This window comes from Crassostrea angulata, unplaced genomic scaffold (genome assembly GCF_025612915.1).
Source record: "Crassostrea angulata isolate pt1a10 unplaced genomic scaffold, ASM2561291v2 HiC_scaffold_45, whole genome shotgun sequence".
NCBI lineage: Eukaryota > Metazoa > Mollusca > Bivalvia > Ostreida > Ostreidae > Magallana > Magallana angulata.
The window spans coordinates 136,457-156,101 of NW_026441600.1; the positions used below are offsets into that span (position 1 = coordinate 136,457).

At 31.5% G+C, this 19,645-nt stretch overlaps 1 protein-coding gene and 1 long non-coding RNA gene across 2 annotated transcripts; both read left to right on the top strand.

Annotated features, from left to right (window-relative positions):
• Positions 1–2,867: 2,867 nt before the first annotated feature.
• LOC128168736 (uncharacterized) lies at positions 2,868–8,080 on the top strand. The gene is made up of 2 exons (XR_008241441.1): positions 2,868–2,988; positions 7,578–8,080. It is a non-coding gene; the product is annotated as an uncharacterized LOC128168736 (long non-coding RNA).
• A 1,396-nt stretch (positions 8,081–9,476) lies between these two features.
• Positions 9,477–13,379, top strand: LOC128168744 (multiple epidermal growth factor-like domains protein 10). Its single transcript, XM_052834882.1, has 4 exons — positions 9,477–9,583; positions 11,164–11,219; positions 13,024–13,161; positions 13,315–13,379. Exons 1-4 carry the CDS (start codon positions 9,477–9,479, stop codon positions 13,368–13,370), a joined length of 357 nt encoding a protein of 118 aa, XP_052690842.1. The 3' UTR covers positions 13,371–13,379.
• Positions 13,380–19,645: the final 6,266 nt, after the last annotated feature.

Sequence of the window (19,645 nt, forward strand, 5' to 3'; positions counted from 1 at the left end):
TTTTCTTTCATCGTCATTATTTTTTTTTATCTTGATATTTTTTTTAATAAACTTATCAACATATTTAATATTTTTCTTTGTCGTGTTTTTCATATTTTATTTTAGGTGATTTTTAGAAATTTTATTAAGAACATGTGAGGGGCAGTGTGAATGTTACTCTGATTTTTCTCTTCTTGGAATGAGTTTAATTTATTTAAACAAGGGTAAAAGAAAATAAAACAATTTTGCCAGTCTATTCTTGTTCTCAAGCGCACTGCCCCCGTTTTAGTGTAACCGGAAAAAAGTTGTCGTTCGTGAGCAGAAAAACAAAATGGACGAAGTTGATGAACCATGGCCAAAGAAAAGAAAAACTGAGACATTCACCACAGAATGTAAAGATTTAGAACATGCAAGTGAAACAATGCGAGAACTCCTTATGTTTTGACAGATGAAATCCATTAATAGTGCAACAAATCAAGTCTTGTAATGCAGTCAGAGGATGATAAGGAGTTAATTTTTCTCGAGCTTCGTGAGAGACCTGTCAAGTATCTAGCGAGCTTTATCCATTGGCAGCTTATTAGTCGCTATTCTCTTACTCAATGACTTTTTCAAGAACTCGAATATTCCTGGTAATCTACCTACAAAGCTTCTTTATGGAAAAGTTGCCAGGTTGCTGCGCATGCTGCAGTTTTTGATGGATGAAGGTATAAAGTTATGAACATCAAAAGGCCCAAACCAAGGGTCCAATGCCATACTATATGTTTTTCATGTAATTTATAGTTTTATACTGAGACTACCCTTTGTGTTGAACAAATGAAGGTAACCACTACTGTTAATTCAAGTTTTATCTTTTTTTCATCAAACTTTCCCTCAAAACAGCTAGATTAGTTTAAAAGCTAATACTTGTGATGCACTTGTGTGAAAGTCAGAATATTTCAAATTCAACCAACTCAGTTGGTAGAGCACTTAAAAATGTAAACCATGTAAACTGGCAATAGCTTTGGGGTGGGGGTTGAATCACGGTCTAGTCCATCTTTATATCTCCCATCCTATTGCATTTTGTGCTGTGCCAACCCCTGGAACTGACAGGTTTACCCCTGCCAGGGGAAAGAGCCTCAGCCTGTTCTGATCTTAGAGGGCAAAGGGGGAAGGAATGTGATTGTCAGACCAGTTTGAATGCTAGAGATTCAGGGGGGGCCAGCAAGGGTCAAAATTAACAGGAAATGCTCGCTAAATGCAAGTTAAAATTTTGAATTGCGAGTTGAAAGACACTGTGGTTGTTAATTTTTTCGGGTAACAAAATAACAGTCTTTTTTCAGATGCTCTGCATTATCCATTCAGATTTTGTAGCTTATATTACGCTAAAAATACTTTTGAGATGCGAGCATAAGTTTGGGTGTTTTTAATTTCACTTTGTTTGCGATCAGACAATTTTCATGTAAACATTGATTAAGGGGAAACAAGGGGTTGCAGTTTTAAAATCATTTGTCAATAATTTTTTGACTTTGTTTAACATGTTTAATACATTTACATTGATATGTCTACTACAACATATAAATTTCATGACAGCACTACATTCTTACCTTGCAAGGGAGATATTTTGATAGGAATTATCCCCCTTTTCGGGCATTATGATTTTTTTAAACAATTTCAATTTTCAGCAATAATTAATTATGAGCCCGTCCTATGATATCGCGGTAGTTAAATCATTTTGACGAAAAATCTATCAATACGAAAATATTTCAAGAATTTCATGTGATTGTGAGTTTCCTCTATTATATACCTCAGTGATGTTCAGCGTGCCTCTGTTTACTTAAGAATGATTTTTTATTACTTACATGTAAATACTTGTGTTAAGTGTAGTATTAATTTATTTTTAATTTTAAAGCTGCTTGGTCCGATTTTATATAAAATTTTATGCACGCTTTTAAACGATGGCAATGCTTAGTATATGTATAATAATAGACATTGCAGTAGTTTTACCCGTCAATTATGCCAAATTTCAATGAATAAAATTACGTACAAAATTTGCTAACAAAACAAACGACATTAAAAGGTACCGCGTTATTTCGCCTCATGTTAAATTTCACCCCTGACGACGCTCTCGAGACGGGTATGGTTGTATTACGACTTTGACATCGCTTTAAATAAAGGTCGAAATGATCAGAAAAATTACAAATAAACATGTGTATGTTTTGTTTGCTAATATTTCCAAAGTCTGCTTTCTTTACAATCGATGCATAGCATGCGGGTTGAATAACCCCAATCATTCGGGGGACGAAATCAAGCAGTTTCCTTTTCTAAACATTCCCGTGATGCACTTTGGTTTGTTTTTTCGTTTGCCCAAAGAGAAATTATTTTTATTTACTTTGAATATTTCTAACTTTGAAAGGAGATTGATTCTGCTGGTGTAAATAGGAGAAAGTCCATAACTTTCTAAGATAAATGATTTGTATGGAAAAAAAAATTGATACTGTAATTACAAAAAAAATCGGACCCAGCAGCTTTAAAGAATATGCATGTAATAAAACTTTTATTTTTCTTGTAATAATTTTTCAATCCAGTCCTGACTCCATCTAATTATGACAGTAGAGCAGATCTCGAAAGCTTCGAATTCACTTTGTGTCTAGTCTGGTGGGGTCCGCTTTTAAAAACAAATTGTAATTAGTTTGGAACCACTCTGCTTTCACTCAAGGTCTGCCAAAGCAAAACCACCATCTACATGGTACCATCCTTTCCTTTTTAGTTAGTACATGATTGTATTTTATTATTGAATGCATGAATGGATGCATAACATTTATTGGTCTATTTTAGACTCCCATACTGCCTTGAGAAGGATTCAAAGAGTAGACATTTGAAGACCAAGTCAATGGCTGTTCTAGCACATCCTGTCGCTGTCTGATACATGCACTATTGACCAGTCTGCAAAGTACAAAGGGGCATAACTCTGTCAGTGTGGATCCTCTAAGCCTGTTCATGCTTCATCTGGATTGGGTGACACAAGTATAGGTAAGTAAAATCAGAGGGTTGTAGGTACATAGTATGAAGTACATGTAGCAAATACATGAAGATTGATACTCAAGAACAGATTTAAGTTTGAATTATGACGTTAATTTATCCCTGAATCCTGATGATTTGCTTTGAGATATGATCTATCCAACTTTTTGTTTGTTTTATATTCACTTGCCATTAGGCTAGGAGGATAGTAAACAAGCAACTTGGTGGATCAGAATCTATTCCAATGCAAATCATAGGGTATCTTAATTATTCATGGTTGATGAATGATTGTAATAGTAATCATTGGTCATGTCAATGTATGAGGACAGGAAGATCCAAGATTTAAAACTTGTTTCTCAACCAATTTAGATTTATAGAAGTAATTAAGTAATATGCATTGTAGTGTGAGTTCAGGATAACTCCCTTGGTCTTTAAATGTTTTGAAATATAAAAACCATTGTTTTCAATTATTTAGCATTTGATCAATTGTTTGTTGATAAAAAATACTCAGTATTTATTAAAGATTTGTTTCTTAAACATGGTAAATTGATTACTTTTTAATAAATTTAGATTTATTTTATTTTATATATAAAAGTATGACATTGAAATGCAATAGAGTGGTCCAAAATGATGTACGTGTAAGACTTTCAAGTGAGAAACATTTTGTGTAAACTGTTTTGTGTTTCAAGGACGCCATTGTTTGTTTTGTGTAAACTGTGAAGTTTTTCATGCAAACATTCATTTAAAAAATAAGGAATCATTGTTTGAGTATTATGAGGTTATAATTTTGGTTGGGGCATATGGTCAAATCCAATAAAGCCTGAAGGGCTTTATGATAGATTTGATCACGCTCCGACCAAAATTATCACTTCATAATAGTCAAAGAATGATTCCTTATTACTTATATAGATATATTATTTCCAATTTCTACAGTTTTTAAAACAACATTATAAAACCACAATTTTTTCATGTAGCACATCCTATATGTTTTACTACGCAGCGCAGCCAATATCGGGTGTTTCTAAAATATATATGAGATTCGTCTGGGTGGAAATAATGTTATCGTGATTCAAACAAAGTATCGCTGTTGAAATCAAGCAACGCCATTTCAATGAGATATATAGTAAAATGCATATCTTTGTCGGGAAACACATTTCAAAACTATGCTCCAAACTTTTAAACGATCTAGACGAACTTAATTTTACTCAACACAATAACAGAAGAGATAATTTTGAATCAATTCACAATTTTTAAAATAATCAATATGTGTTCTTGACCAATTATTCGCATGCAACTTTAAAGATTTAAAAGATTTCACAAAAACTTTTATTTTCATTACGACGTTAGCCCGATGTCATCAATTTCTTATGTCTGAGAACCAAAAATGAAAATGTGCTGTTTGACAAGACAAGCTGATTGACTCTTATTAGAACATGCAAATCTAATTTAATTTATTATGAATATTTCTAATGCATAAATGCAGTTAATGTAAGGCTGTGAAGAGAAGAAACATGGCTACTTTTCTTTTCATGAAAATAAATGAGTCAATCATTCAATGCAAATTTATATAATTACCATTCAACAATTGACATATTGATAAGTTTGTAATGACATGTATACGATAACTAGCTAAAGCCAAAACAATTTTTATAGTTAGATCGGTATTTGAAAATACATGGCAGAATTTATAATTGTAAAACAAGCTAAGTTACTACAGTCCAATTAATTTACATTGTACTTGTCTTAACATGATTGTAGATGAAAGAGTACCAACTCGCACTCATACTTTATAGAAATAAATGCAACAATGTATGTCACGTCAATAAATTTTTAGCATTTGATAATTATGAATGTTTGTATAAATTGTAATTTAGCTTTTTGAAATATTTTATTTTATGTTTCTAAATAAGAAATATATGAGTTTGCTATGACGTTCAACTCTTTCTGTCGAATCCCATTGTGACGTCAGCAAACCTGCGAGCTACGCTAAATGACATACCGGTACTAGTTGGTATGTTGGAAAATAATATCTTGCTTTGAATACGACACTTGCCATAGTAGACTTGCTTATAATCACAAAATATTTGTTTGACTAATTTACCAAACATTGTTTTATAATCATGTTCATCAGATGCTCTGATGCTGACAAAATGTTAGTGTGCCAATTTTTGCTAGAGTAATTGCCCTTTAATCATGAAAACTACTTTACTAAGTGTCTGTTCATAAAATATGTTTGATCCACTTGTATTAAATTTATAATTGATCCAAATATAAGACTCACTGCAAATTACAAAACATAATAATGTTAATTTTCCAAATTTTATGATAATTATATAATTAAGGCTACATTTTACAACAGAATGTGAGACAAACAAAAACTAGCAGGTAGATCTTTATACATGTATACACAAATTTCCAAGCATTCTGGCCTAGTTCAAACATTGCCCAATGTTTTTTCAATGTTTTTTTCAATTGAGTTTAGTTTGTTGGTATGAGAAACAAAAAGGTTGTGGAAAAGTTAAGTGAGAAGAAACATAAAATCATCTACTTTAATTGTAAATTGTATTTATTTTCATATAATTATTTACATTATTCAGTGTCTTTGCTGTGATAACACTACGTATCGATTTTGTACTATATAACCCATAATACAAATGACGCCAAATTCAGGCGCCGGCGGGGTTTGCTTATTTATATTAAAAGATTTAATTGTACGATGGCCTAAAATTATATAAATATAAGTAATAAGGAATCATTCTTGAATATTATGAGGTGATAATTTCGGTCGGGGCGTGATCAAATCTATCATAAAGCCCTTCGGGCTTTATTGGATTTGATCACGCCCCGACCAAAATTATCCCCTCATAATACTCAAAGAATGATTCCTTATTCCTTATTAAAAAAACCGGAACAATGAATAAATCAAGAAAATTGATCACTTAATTTAAATTCCCTGCCGCCATGGGAGCTGCCATTGAACTTTAATCTATGACATCACACCATCTATTACAGTTTGTTTTATCAAGTGAACATAGCATCAGTATCAAATCTTGATATTGGCTCTAAATGACAAGTTCTGGAAAAATTGAGACAATATCGATTTGAGACCGTTCTTTTACGCTTGACTCTCTACAAAATTACACACCAACGTCATACGGAGCATGTTCAATGAAATCGAAAACTGAGGTTAGTGTTGGAGAAATCTCTGTATAGTTGTGGAAATTGTCACAACTATGTTGTACAACTAAGTTTTGTAGAAAATATGTGCCTGCTTTATTTCAACATGGTAATTTCAAATTAGAAGGTGCATTTTAAACATCCTGATTACAATTAAATCATACTTTTTTCAGTTAGCAAAGAAATTGAATTAGAATTAAAATTAACTTGAGGCAATTTTCAATTTTGAATGATAGCAGCGGTGATTTATTTAATAAAAATGCATATATTTATATGCATACATGTATTTATTCTTAAGATTGACTTGCAAATCTAAACAATATTAATTTTGTTCAGTCGAATACTGTGGAATCATTAGAATTCGTGATGGGTCAATTTTTGTGGTATTCGTGGGTAGCCCTCCCCCACGAATTTAAATCCTCAACGAAAATAATTTCAGAAAGAGTTATCCTTGTTACTGAAACAGTAACCGACGCTTCCACGAAATTACATCCCCTCGAATGAACAAAAAATTCACAATCCACGAAAATTGGCCCCCACCAATTTAAATGATTCCACACTACTTGAGTAACAGAAAGGAATAAATCAGCGTTTTATTCAGAGCACTCTGTACATTGTACAGTCATGTAAACCAAACAGGAATAGATGGTCGGACTTCAAAAGAATTATTTTTTTTGGTTTTTAATATAATAAAAATAAAAATAAAAAATAAAAATAAATATAATAATAAAAGAGTTCATGTCGGCCTCCAGTAAATACAATTTCTCTATTTTTGAACATGCATTAAAGCCTTAATTATGTAGTTTTTTTTTTCGAAACAGCATGACCCCTTGTGATTATTTAAACCACTTTATAAATGTAGGTAAAATCTGTTTTTGAATTTCTTACCCCTTAAACTGGTAATGAATGATACATTAAACCAGATATGAGTTATAAAAAAATTATTTGGGATAAAATGTGATATGATATAAAGTATGTGTTCATGTATTATTCATGTTATTTGAAAGTCTGAAAACCAAACCAATTTATGTCATACTTGTCCAATGTTGGCATTTTAAAAAATCTTTACAGGTGTTAATAGCACAGTATTATTTCATTACCCATATAGGCCTACTAGAGAATTCACCGTGACCTTTTTTTTCGGTGCTTCATAAATTCTTTAATTATAGTGAATCAGAAAATCAATTTGCAAAACAAATGTAAACAAGCTTTCTAGGGTACATATACACCAAACATTTTTTCTAAGTTTTTGTACCAAGAGCCTACAAATCTTGATATTTATATTTTAATTGATAAAACATCTTAAAATGTTTAAAATAAGTTTTCAACAGCAACAGACTGAGTATAAATTCAATTGTTTATTATGTAATGTAGATTTCTCTTCTGATGCAATGGTAATTAAGACTTAGTATAATATATTACAGGAAACCCAGATGGTTGGCACAGGTCACTGTATATTCTTCCTGGATGTGATGAATGGCCTCTCCAGAAAAAGAAGTCGGACATGAATCTATGGAGGTGAAACAGAAACAGAAAAACGGGGATTCCGCATTCAGATGATTGCACAGATCACTGTGTTTTCATTCCTACAAAAGATGACACATCCACTTTTGGACCATTTCTTTGTGCCCTGTATAGCAGCATTTATTAAGGAAATCAAAATTTATTTTTATGACAGAAAAAAATGATACATTGCTAGATAGTAGAGGAATGTACTTGTTCATTGATTTTCCTGGAACAAAAAGGTCAACCACTCAATTATGAGGCTACTTTAGCAGTGTTGCTTGTTGTTAACTATAGGTTCTTGTGTAGTGGCCTACATAAGCCATTATTGAAAGTTCTTGGAGTCAGGTTTTGTGAGCATGCAGGGTCATGCATTGATATGTATGAAAAGGAGCTCTCAATAAAAATGTCAGACCATAGAAAACTTTTGCCATCTATGATTTTATTGATCATTATTTAGCCATTAAATCCGTCTTGTGAGCCTCTTATGGCTGAAAAGAATTAAAATTTCTGTATTTATTATAGTTGAAAATTAATTTTATTCTAATTTTCACTACCTACATGTACTTGACATTTTAAAACGTTTTCTGTTGGCTTCACAAAGCTAGAAACTGGTGCTTGTTAATAGTTTAAAACAATATAACCATTAAATGCATTTGCATTTAATATCTTTATTTCTTTGCTGGATCATGTGGATATTGGTGTAAAATTGAGTTATTCCCCTTTGCTCTTATACACCCTTTTGTATAAATGTCAAGTTATACCCCTGATCCTCATTCTGTTTAATTTGACTAATTCAAGGTCAGTTGGAACAACTCGGTATATTAATATCTAACTAAAATAGAAACACATTTACATGTGTGAGTATCTCTTGGTTTAGAAAGAAAGAGAGAAAGGAGAGAGGGATGTCTTTGTATGGGTGAAATATATTTTTTGAAAGAACGAAATGAAGTTTTCTACTCAAAAAAAGTGTTTGACCAGAAAAGCTAAAACTTGTGTGAAAGAAACCCCAGATAGTGAAAATTCAAATTGTTCTAATCATTTTCCCCTAGGGCAGTGTGGGCCACAATTGGGCGCAATCAAGTTTGCCAAATACTGGTACTCAGGGGTAGGGTGTGGTCACATTGGGGGGAGGGGGTCCAGTTTTTTATAAGAAAAGAATTTAAATTCATCGGAAGAACTTGTATGGATTGTGTTTACATCTGAACACAATTTCAACGACACAGAGTAGAGAAACTTTGAAATTTCTTCATATATAAAACAGACGTGCGAGCGAAAAGAAAGTCAATACATGTATATGCATGTCAGGTGTAAACATTACAAATGGTATGAGCACAATGACAAAAGTAAATACTAGGTGAAAGGGAACACAGCTCCCAATTTTAAAGCTAGTAATTTGAAGTACAAAAATTGTCCTTGTTTTGATTACAACTGGCTCTGAATATTTGTCGTAATCGGTTAATTTATCCACATTGAATACATGTATATTATAGGAATAATTTTATATTAATTATAATATGCCGTCGACATAAATAAGTAATTTGGTTCATGCATGGATCTAAAGGGGGAAGGGGTTCCAGTGGAAATTTCAAATGTCTTAAAAGTACTACGTAATACTACCGAAAATCGGCCTTGCGCCCCCCCCCCTTCCCAACACATAGATATCCTTTGGACCACCTGGAAAAGTATCTGGATCCGTGCATGTGGTTGTTTATTGTTTACTATCCAACAGGAAAGAGGAAGTTTTTTCTAATATCACAAATAGATCATCTTTATATTTAACAATGGCTCTGATGAAACCCGACATAATTTCGAACAAAATGAAATCCATCAGACAAAAATCCGAGGCAGCCAAATTGTTGTTCGTGTTACTCAAGTTGAACTACATTACAACTGGATCTGGAGAAACTATTCCAGAATGCAAAGAGTAAGAATGGGTTATTACTCTACCATTTTTTATTCACTTAATCTGATCGGTGTTCCTATCAGCTGAAATAAATGCAATTTCTTCTTGACCATTGAAATACGCAATTCTACGCTGGTCTTTTTCACATTTTACGTTGGATTTTTCTTAATTAATTGAAACTTTAGTATATCGAGAGCACGGAATTGCACCTTAGATATCCAAGTACATGTATATTATTGTGTATACACTGTTTAATATATATGACAGGCCAGTTGTAAATAATGCACACTGTGGCAAAAAAAGAGCTAAAACAGCGTCTTATTTGTAATGCAAGTCGACAACTTCGGAATAAAAAATAACCATTAAAATACCGTAAGTATGATAAAACATAAAACTAACATGAATTCAAGTATTCAATTACTATTAAATGAGTACAAATATCATTGATAGTTAACGTACCTATTTATTAAAAAGAACTACAATCGATTTTTGGATTAATTTCTGAATTTGATTTCAAAATTGAAACGTCGAATGAATGCATTTAAAAATATATATATTTAGAAATTATGATGGATTGCACGTTAAGCTTGTATTGCTCGGTAATAGATTGAACCTAAGTGCAAGTTCATAGACATTAAGATCAAGATCTAGTAAATGATGCCAGAATGTCTTTTTGAGGCTAGAACCATTATAACGTCGTAATTGATTTGGTCAATCTCTTTTCCAGTACTAAACGACTTAAGAAAAATTTTGTAGAAAATAAACAATTTCTAAATATTCGTTATTGAATAATGGAAAAGTAATTTCGATACCTATACTCAATTTGGCATCATTTAAAAGAGGATGTCAATGTCTTGGTTAATGTTGTTTTTAGAGAGATAATCATTGTAGGCGTTCTAGATATATTTCGTAAATCAAAAATGGGCAAAACTCCGAGATTTGTTACTCATTTTCTTCATATTTCATAAAAAATGACAGTTTAAAACATAACTTTTTTTATTGTGTTTACCAAAGTTTAAATCCATATATACACCCTATCAAACAAAACTATTGTTATGAAGCATCATTATAAAAAGTTATATCTTGAATTGCAAAAACATGTAGGCACCTTTCATTTACTAGATCTTGACCTTAAGAATAACATGTAGCTTTCATTCGGCTTTGTAAAGATACTATGCTAAATATTAAAAAAAAAATGAGAATACATTTATATGTGTTGTAAAATTGTACATAATATAGGTAAGGAAAATACAACCACACGCAAGAACAAATTACAACTATATTTTTTTTAAGTACGTTGCTCCTTATTGACGTAGTATTCTCAATATTTTGAAATCAATTTCGTTTGATAGGTTCAAATGTTGTTTAGAAACATTACATTTGCCCTAGACTTCGTCTTTAAAACATACGTGTGGTACTTCTTCAAATGAAGTAAAGATAGATAAAAGCTAAGTTGAACAGTGTAAATTAAAATGTAAACATAGGTTTTTAAATTGAATTTAAAATCTATGCTTATTGATCAACAATCTGCCAGTACTTAGAATATTTATCTAAATAGTACCTGCATCACACAGCGCTATATATTTCCATTTTGTCAACAGAAACTTCAGATGTTGTGATGGCTACTTTTGGAACTGGACGATCAACAGATGTGAACGTAAGACGTCCTTTGAATTCTCAGCAAGGAGATAATTTTAAAAAAAACCCCAGAAATGGCACTTGAATACGAAAGACGAATAGGGCCACTTAAAAAAATATTTTTATCTCGTTATTACGAGAAAAGATCTCGTAATTACGAGAAAAGATCTCGTTATTACGAATTAATTATCTCGTAATTACGAGAAAAGATCTCGTTATTACGAGTTAATTATGTCGTTATTATTACGAGTTAATTATCTCGTTAAAACGAGTTAATTATCTCGTTATTACGAGAAAAGATCTCGTAATTACGAGAAAAGATCTCGTTATTACGAATTAATTATCTCGTAATTACGAGAAAAGATCTCGTTATTACGAGTTAATTATGTCGTTATTATTACGAGTTAATTATCTCGTTAAAACGAGTTAATTATCTCGTTATTACGAGAAAAGATCTCGTAATTACGAGAAAAGATCTCGTTATTACGAGTTAATTATCTCGTAATTACGAGAAAAGATCTCGTAATTACGAGAAAAAATCTCGTTATTACGAGAAAAGATCTCGTTATTACCAGTTAATTATCTCGTTATTACCAGAAGAGATCTATTCAAAATGTTGCGTTTCATTATTCTAATCTTTTTATGTAAAGTGTATGAACTACTGCAATGTTTATTGATATATACCTACTTAACATAATCATCGTTTAAAAGCGTACGCATAATTTGATATTAAATCGGATCAAGCAGTTTTAAAGAAATTTCAGAAGAAGTAGTAAAGCAGATTGATTAATAAATTCATCGAACTGTTTATCAATAATTAAGAAGGATACGTGTAATTTGTTTTCAGACTCCAAAATGTTAGAATACAAATTCAATTATTTTCAATATACATGTAGGTTGTGTATAAACATATAAAACACAAATTCGGGTAAATCGTGTATATTCATATCCATGACTGAAACTATAGAGTCATTAAAGTTATCTGTAACTTTTACGACTATAGGACTACCTGGTATTTACTTCGTAGTGGGATTATAATATATATAAGTTAAATAGTAAAATTACAGGAAGTTCTTTCCTTTTATTCATATAAGATAAAATGTCAAATCCAATTATTGATATGTAGAAATTAATGAAAAATGATCGTTGTTTTTTTTAAATATTAATCAAAATTGAATCAACGTTTCTTGAATGAAAAAGACTGAAAGTGTGATCAAGTCGAATTCTTTTCAGAAACGCACCATTTTATGTAGATCTTTTCTCGTAATAACGAGATCTTTTCTCGTAATAACGAGATCTTTTTTCGTAATAACGAGAAAATTATCTCGTAATAACGAGATCTTTTCTCATAATTACGAGATCTTTTCTCGTAATAACGAGAAAATTATCTCGTAATAACGACATCTTTTCTCGTATTAACGAGATAATTTACTCGAAATAACGAGATCTTTTCTCGTTATTACGAGATCGTTTCTCGTAATTACGAGATAATTAACTCGTAATAACGAGATCTTTTCTCGTTATTACGAGATCTTTTCTCGTAATTACGAGATAATTTACTCGTAATAACGAGATCTTTTCTCGTAATTACGAGATAAAAATATTTTTTGATGTGGCCCTATTCGGCTGTCTTACTTGAATACGTATCGAAAGAAATATGTATCTTTACAGGAATGTTATACATTTGTATCAAACTGCATTGACTGAAAAAAAATCGTTTCTCTTTATATCAAAACAATTATAATATTGAACACTGCTATTTACAAGATGTTATTTTTCTGACTAAAATGAATACTAGTGTAGCTGTTAATTATTATTTTTAGTGTGTATGCCAGGATACAGTGGACTGAATTGCACAACTAGATGTCCTTATCCATCATACGGATATAGATGCCAAGGGTATTGTGACTGTAGCAATGACACTTGTGATGTATCTACAGGATGTAGAACTCTTACTACAGGTTAAAGTTAACATACTTTTCTTAGATTTTAACTATTAAAGTGTTTAAATACATATATACATTTTATTTTTCTAATAAACTTGAATTTAAAAAATGGCTAACGATCAAATATTTTCCTTTTCCCTTTTTATGTACAATCTGTTATTTAAACAGTACAGTCCAATTTTCATCGTTTCACCACGTGGACAAATAGCAGAGGTACTGTATAAGTATATTTGACTTTACAATGTATTTTATTTCTTACAAGAAAAGTAACTTTACAACATTCCTTTTATGTTTACTTAATCATTTATGTAATCACTATTATTTCTGACGCTTTTTAAAAATACATTTTGTCTAAAACACATCATATATAACGTCACAACAAATATTAAATTAAATTGCAGTTTTAATGCATGCATAAAGAAAAACAATGCTTAAAGCGTCAATCTACTCAAGACTTTTGGAGTGTTTTTTTTATTTTTGGGGAGTATTTTATAACATGTTCTTTGCTGCTAGCTGAAGCACATGAATTAAAATTGTATACAAGCATACAAAAAGGCAACCGTTTGAAAGCCGAAATCTTCACAAAGACTCTAACTATTATAATTACAAAACAAACTTGACTATAGCTTTAAACATGTCGTAGCAAGGTACTTTGCTTTGAAGATACCGAAAGTCCAAGAAAAACAAATCCTAATACTCCAAAAACTTTCGTGCAGTGTATACAATGCTTTGGTGGACCTTATTTTTTTCATAATGAAGTTCTATCAAACATAAACATTTAATGTGGGCAGATTTAAAATTAATCAATTATTTATCATGCAACAAAATTTGTTACTTTCAAATGCATATGGTTTCAAATTTACAATATCTAATTATGAATTCGCAGATAGATTGAGTTTGTGAACACTTTCTTTACTTTACCATTGGCCGTTGTTCCCATTGGCTAGTATTATCGAATCAGATCATTTCCATTATTATAAAACCCGGTAACTTTTGATTTTACTTCACTGTTGGTCCGGCGATTTTGTACACCAACACCTCGCACAAGGTATTTATTGTATTAATTTGTATAACTTATCACTTTTCTTAGTGTCTACATAAAGTAAACTAAGATTATAATAAAGTTTAAAGGTTTATTTAAACTTTAATGAATAACTGTATAAATTGAATATAATGACATGTGTTTATATTTATTTATAGAATCACCTTTTTGTACATATTAAATATCCTGAACAAAGAACATTGCCTATATTATGTTTTCAGTCACAAAAATATCACTAGCTGCAGCTATTTAATCAAATTGTAGCTTTAACACATGAAATGTAGTGTTTACGAACAGTGTTCAAAATCGAAGGAAAAAAATACAAAACAGGAACAGAGCAAATACGGATCTTTACAAAAATTAGAGGTAAAATAAGGTTTTATGGAGGAGTGAGCATCCTAAGCTGACCGCTCAAACACGCAATGTGCTCTTTTTCGTTATCCGAAAAATGGAAAAATCCGAAGATAATATGGTGATTAATAATGGCATAAAAATATGTATAGAAATGAGCAACGTCGGTCAGAACTCGGCGTAGTTGAAGGCTGTATTTGTGTCTGAATATTTTGTAAATATGCTCACATGGTATATATTGTAAGTGTTCATTATATCAATTATTATTACATGAAAATAGATCATACTATTTTATAGTAAATTGTTATATCCTTGACTTAAGTGAAACAAATGCCAAACAATAAACAGCCAAACGACTTGTTTATGCATACGACTAGAATAACTCAAGTCATGTAAATGTCTGTTTATTGTTCTACATTTAATTGTTTTACTACAGGAACGAGGAAGTTTTTTTTTCTAATCACGACCAAAAACCATGCTACAGTGTACTTGAAATTTGTTCGGATTAATCAAAATATCAATAATTTTGATCGAAATGAAATCTATCAGACAACAATCCGAGGAAGCTAAATTGTTGCTTTTGATACTCAACTTCATTGCAATTGGATCCGGAGAAACTATTCCAGAATGTAAAGAGTAAGAATAGTTTAATAACCCTCTCCATTTTTTAATTCAAATAATGTAATCGCTTTCTTTATCAGGATAAATTAAAAATGAAAATTCTCTAGATCATTGAAATACGCAATTCTACGCTGGCCTTTCTGACAATTTTATTTTAACAACAAAATGCTTTCTTTAGCGATTTACTATGGTTTTATAATTTTAAAGGGTATCAATTTTCGTGGATTTATATAGTAAAAATCACAGCTTCAATGATACGTTAATTCGTAGCCAATGACCCTGGATCAACTTTACAACGAACTACACTAAAATTGGTATTCAACAAATACTGATGAAACCACAGTATGCGCATTCATGTATGAATATAGCAACACAGCAGAAAAAACATGTATATTTTCTTCTGTGTTGATACCTTCATAACCCGCATCAATCATTGAAAAAAGCATTTTCTTGTTTAGTTTATATTTTGCATCCTTCATTTAACAAATAAAAACAATTGACCTTAAATGTAAATAAAATTAACTACAGGTATATCTTGTTAATGTAAATCAGTACGGTAGATACAAGAAAGAACCAAATCGTTTTTTTATTTGAGCTGACATGATCATGATTATTTCGTTCAGTCTGTGATTTTTCTTAGGTTGCTGAATTAAGTTTTCGACCGATCGATAAACTTGTTAGAACTGGATGGTGTATATTTCAGTTCTGTCAATTTCCTTATAGCTGTGAATTACAATCAATTTCCGTAAGAAATAGAAGGAATTACACTTAGTGGATGTAAATATTTCTTCATTATAAGAACATGTATCTGTATTAGGAGCATGGTGTTCCAAGTAGGTGGACACTAAGTATTAGTAACCACAGTAACATTTGCATACATATAATACCGGGCCGTTCCATCTGTAAAAAAGTGCAGATTGTAATAATGATAATTTACGTACTATAAAGTATTATTGCATTTTGAATGAATAAAAGAAAAAATGTTACATGTAAAATATAAGCGATTTTTAAAATGTTTTATTCAGTGTTCATGAATAAGGACTTTAAGGTACAATGTACTCCTGCATTCCGACTACTGCGGAACAAAACAAGTACATATTAAACAGATAACGCGGGTTATGCATTGTTTTCTAAAATACTTGTTTGAAACGCAAAGGAAACCATTATCTGTTAACAATGAAAAAAGAATTTATCTAATTATTGCACGCATCCATTTACGAACACTGCTATATGTTTCCATTTTGTCAGCAGAAACTTTAAAGAATGTTGTGTGGGCTATTTTTGGAACCCGGCGGTTAACAGATGCATACGTAAGATGTCCTTTTAATTTTCAGCATGGAGATGATTATTAAAATATGACACTTTCGAAGAGAAAATACAGAAATGTTTTATCTACTTGGAACTGAAAAAAAACCCCGTTTTTCTTTTATATTACAAATTTTAAGATATTTAACACTATTCAAAAAATGTTATTGACAAGTTTGACTAGAATGAACTGAAACCAGTTTAGATATTTCTCATTCTTTTCAGAATGCATGCCAGGATACACCGGACTAAATTGCACAACTAGATGTCCGTATCCTTTGTACGGATATAGATGTCAAGGATATTGTGACTGTAGCAATGATACATGTGATGTATCTTCAGGCTGTAGAACTATTACAACAGGTCAAACTTACTATTTTTAGGTCACCTGAGTCACACAGGTGACCTTTTGTTTGGTCATCGTTCGTCGCCGTGACTCGTGCGTTGTCTGTCTTGCTTTAAAAAAATCCGTTTTTAAAATTTTTGAAAACTATTTTGCTTATTTTTACCAGTTTTTGCTTGAAGCATCTCTAGGATAACAGAAAACTAAATTGTGAAATTTATTACAATACTATGCCCGGGGTCTCATGGACGGGGCCAAATATGCCAAAACAGACTAAATTCTCAAAAATCTTCTTGACTCCAATACAATTTTTAATCAAAGAACTGAAGTACTGAAAGCCGGACTCTTTTGGTGTGTCTTTATGCATATTGTGTAGTAAAGACTGAAAATCTTTCTTTCTCTCTCTCTCTCTCTCTCTCTCTCTCTCTCTCTCTCTCATGCTTTCAATGTCGGCAAAGCATCAGAGAGCGAGCAAATATTGTAAGCGGCTATAAACAAAAAATATGTCTGTCTAGTAGAAGTTAAAAAGTTCAACAGTTGCTGCCTTGAATTTTGCAACAAGCATTATATATTCAATCCCCATTTCTTTATCGGGCAGCAAAGTAGTTCATGGAAATTCATGCGCATTGTATGTGTCCAAAATACATAGTAATGTTTTAAAAACACGTTATTAATAAGAAAACTAAATATTCGAAATTTAAAAAAAAAGAAACAAAATGCAAACACTTTTGACAAAACGTGGCTCTTTGTGTAACTATTTGGTATATCGGGAGCTTTACCTTGACGCTGTTTGGTATTTTGTTTACTTTTGAAGTTGTGCTATTTATAGTAACATTGGCGATTTGCCTGCCTATAGCCAGGACTCTGCTTTCAGCAGAGCCCGGCTAAAAAATAAATAAATGCAGTTAAATAATCACCAACCCCTCTACCTCGAAGTTAGTCGTTAAATTAATGATTCCTGGGTCAGATGTTTGGGCCATAGGGTGGGAGTACTGCCATGTATTGAAAATGTATGAAATGTAAAAAATCTCTTCTCTACTCCCCTACACATCTGAGAACAACTAAATACATGGTTATAATGTCCATGAAGCTCTCTATCTAATTGTAAATTCATGGCCCCTTGGTCAGGGACTTAAACCAGAGAGCGGAGCAAATATAATGTAGCTTTATATGTAAAGTGAATGTGTTAAATAGTACACATTCTTCCTTCCTATACATGTCCACATATTTACATTTGATTAAAAAAAATAAGTATATGGTTATGATGTACCTGAAGCCCTCTACCTAAATTGTGAAATACAGGACCTTTGGTTCACATACATATACAACATGGTACAATATTTTATCTTTTTTATAATCAGATGTACCATCTATTATTCAAACCGCAGTGACCAATTTTCATCGTTTCTCTACGTGGACAACTGGCAGAGGTATTGTTCATATTTATATTTATTTACAATGAATTTGTTCGTGTTACAACATTTTTTAGGTCATTTAGGTAATCCCACTACAGTAATTTCTGAATCTTTTGAAAAAAATTTTATGCATAAAAAAATCAAATATAACAATATCATAATGATTAAATCATACTGGTGTTTTTATACAAATATATAAAAAGAGAAAAACGTTTGCACAAAGTGTCAATTTACGCAAGAGTGTGTACTGTTTTTTAGTTTTATAACAGGGGAGAGGGATACGGAGAGTGTGTTATTATTGTTTTTTGTGTAACTAACTGATGCGCATGAATTAAAAATGCTAATTCTGACGCTTTATAAACCTTCATTTATGTATAAAAACACAGCATATATAATACAACCGCAGCTATATATTAAATCATATTGTAGCTAGTTTTAACACATTAAATGTGGTGTTAACGAACAGTGTTTAAAATCAAACGCCGAAGGAAAAATACAAAACAGTAACAGGGCAAACACGGACCTTTACGAAAATTAGAGGCAGGATCAGGTGCCATTGAGGAGTGTGTATCACCTACTGACCGGTCACACCCGCTATATGTTCTTTTTCGAATCCGGAAAAAGGAAAAATCCGCAGACAATATAGTGATTATTAAATAATGGCCTAACAGTAAGTATAAATATGAAAAACGACAGTCAACATTCAGCATACTGGAATACCCTATTTGCTGACAAAGTCGTTGTATCCACCATAAAACTTTCAAAATAATGATTTTAACGGGGACTGTTGATACTGTAGTCTTGTTTTATCAACTTGTTTGTCAGTAGTATGTTTGGTTTTAGAAATTGTTTATACATAAAACATGCTCTTGTTTATCGAATCAAATGAGAAACACAAACTCCATATACAGGAGATGAAGGTTTAATGCTACATAAATAAGAAAAGTTGACGGTCATCACGGTTATCACAAAGTGTAATTATAAGGTTACTATTGGTGTGTTTTTTTAGTTAAATATCTAAATATGACGCAGAGTGTGTGGTATCTTTTATTTCCGATTCACTGGGATATATCGAGTCCACGTAAGAATGGAAGTAACATTTGTTAATTGATAATGCATATAAATAAATGTTGAGTTGACAGCAAGTTGTTTCTTGTTTTTTCATTTATACATTGTTAGTCTTTGAATATATGTATAGACATACTAGTAGTTCTGTTGTCAATGGTGTGCATTTGTTGCGAATTGGAATTCCAACCGAATGTTTGAAGACCCGATTTTCCAAACATACATCGGTGATGTCAATCAGAAACGCAAGCAACTTTTTTTATGTCATCTTCAGAGTACTTGTGTATGCAATCCGAATGGTTCTTAACAAAATAGTCTTGTATATGACCGATGTCAGGATAAGTAAATTTACGAGAA

Excerpts from the sequence above, each read along its gene's own strand:
- LOC128168744 (XM_052834882.1), top strand. The coding sequence starts at position 9,477 with ATGAAATCCATCAGACAAAAATCCGAGGCAGCCAAATTGTTGTTCGTG. Across the intron at positions 9,584-11,163 it reads ACTATTCCAGAATGCAAAGA|AAACTTCAGATGTTGTGATG; the intron begins GTAAGAATGGGT and ends TTTTGTCAACAG. Across the intron at positions 13,162-13,314 it reads ATGTAGAACTCTTACTACAG|TACAGTCCAATTTTCATCGT; the intron begins GTTAAAGTTAAC and ends TTATTTAAACAG.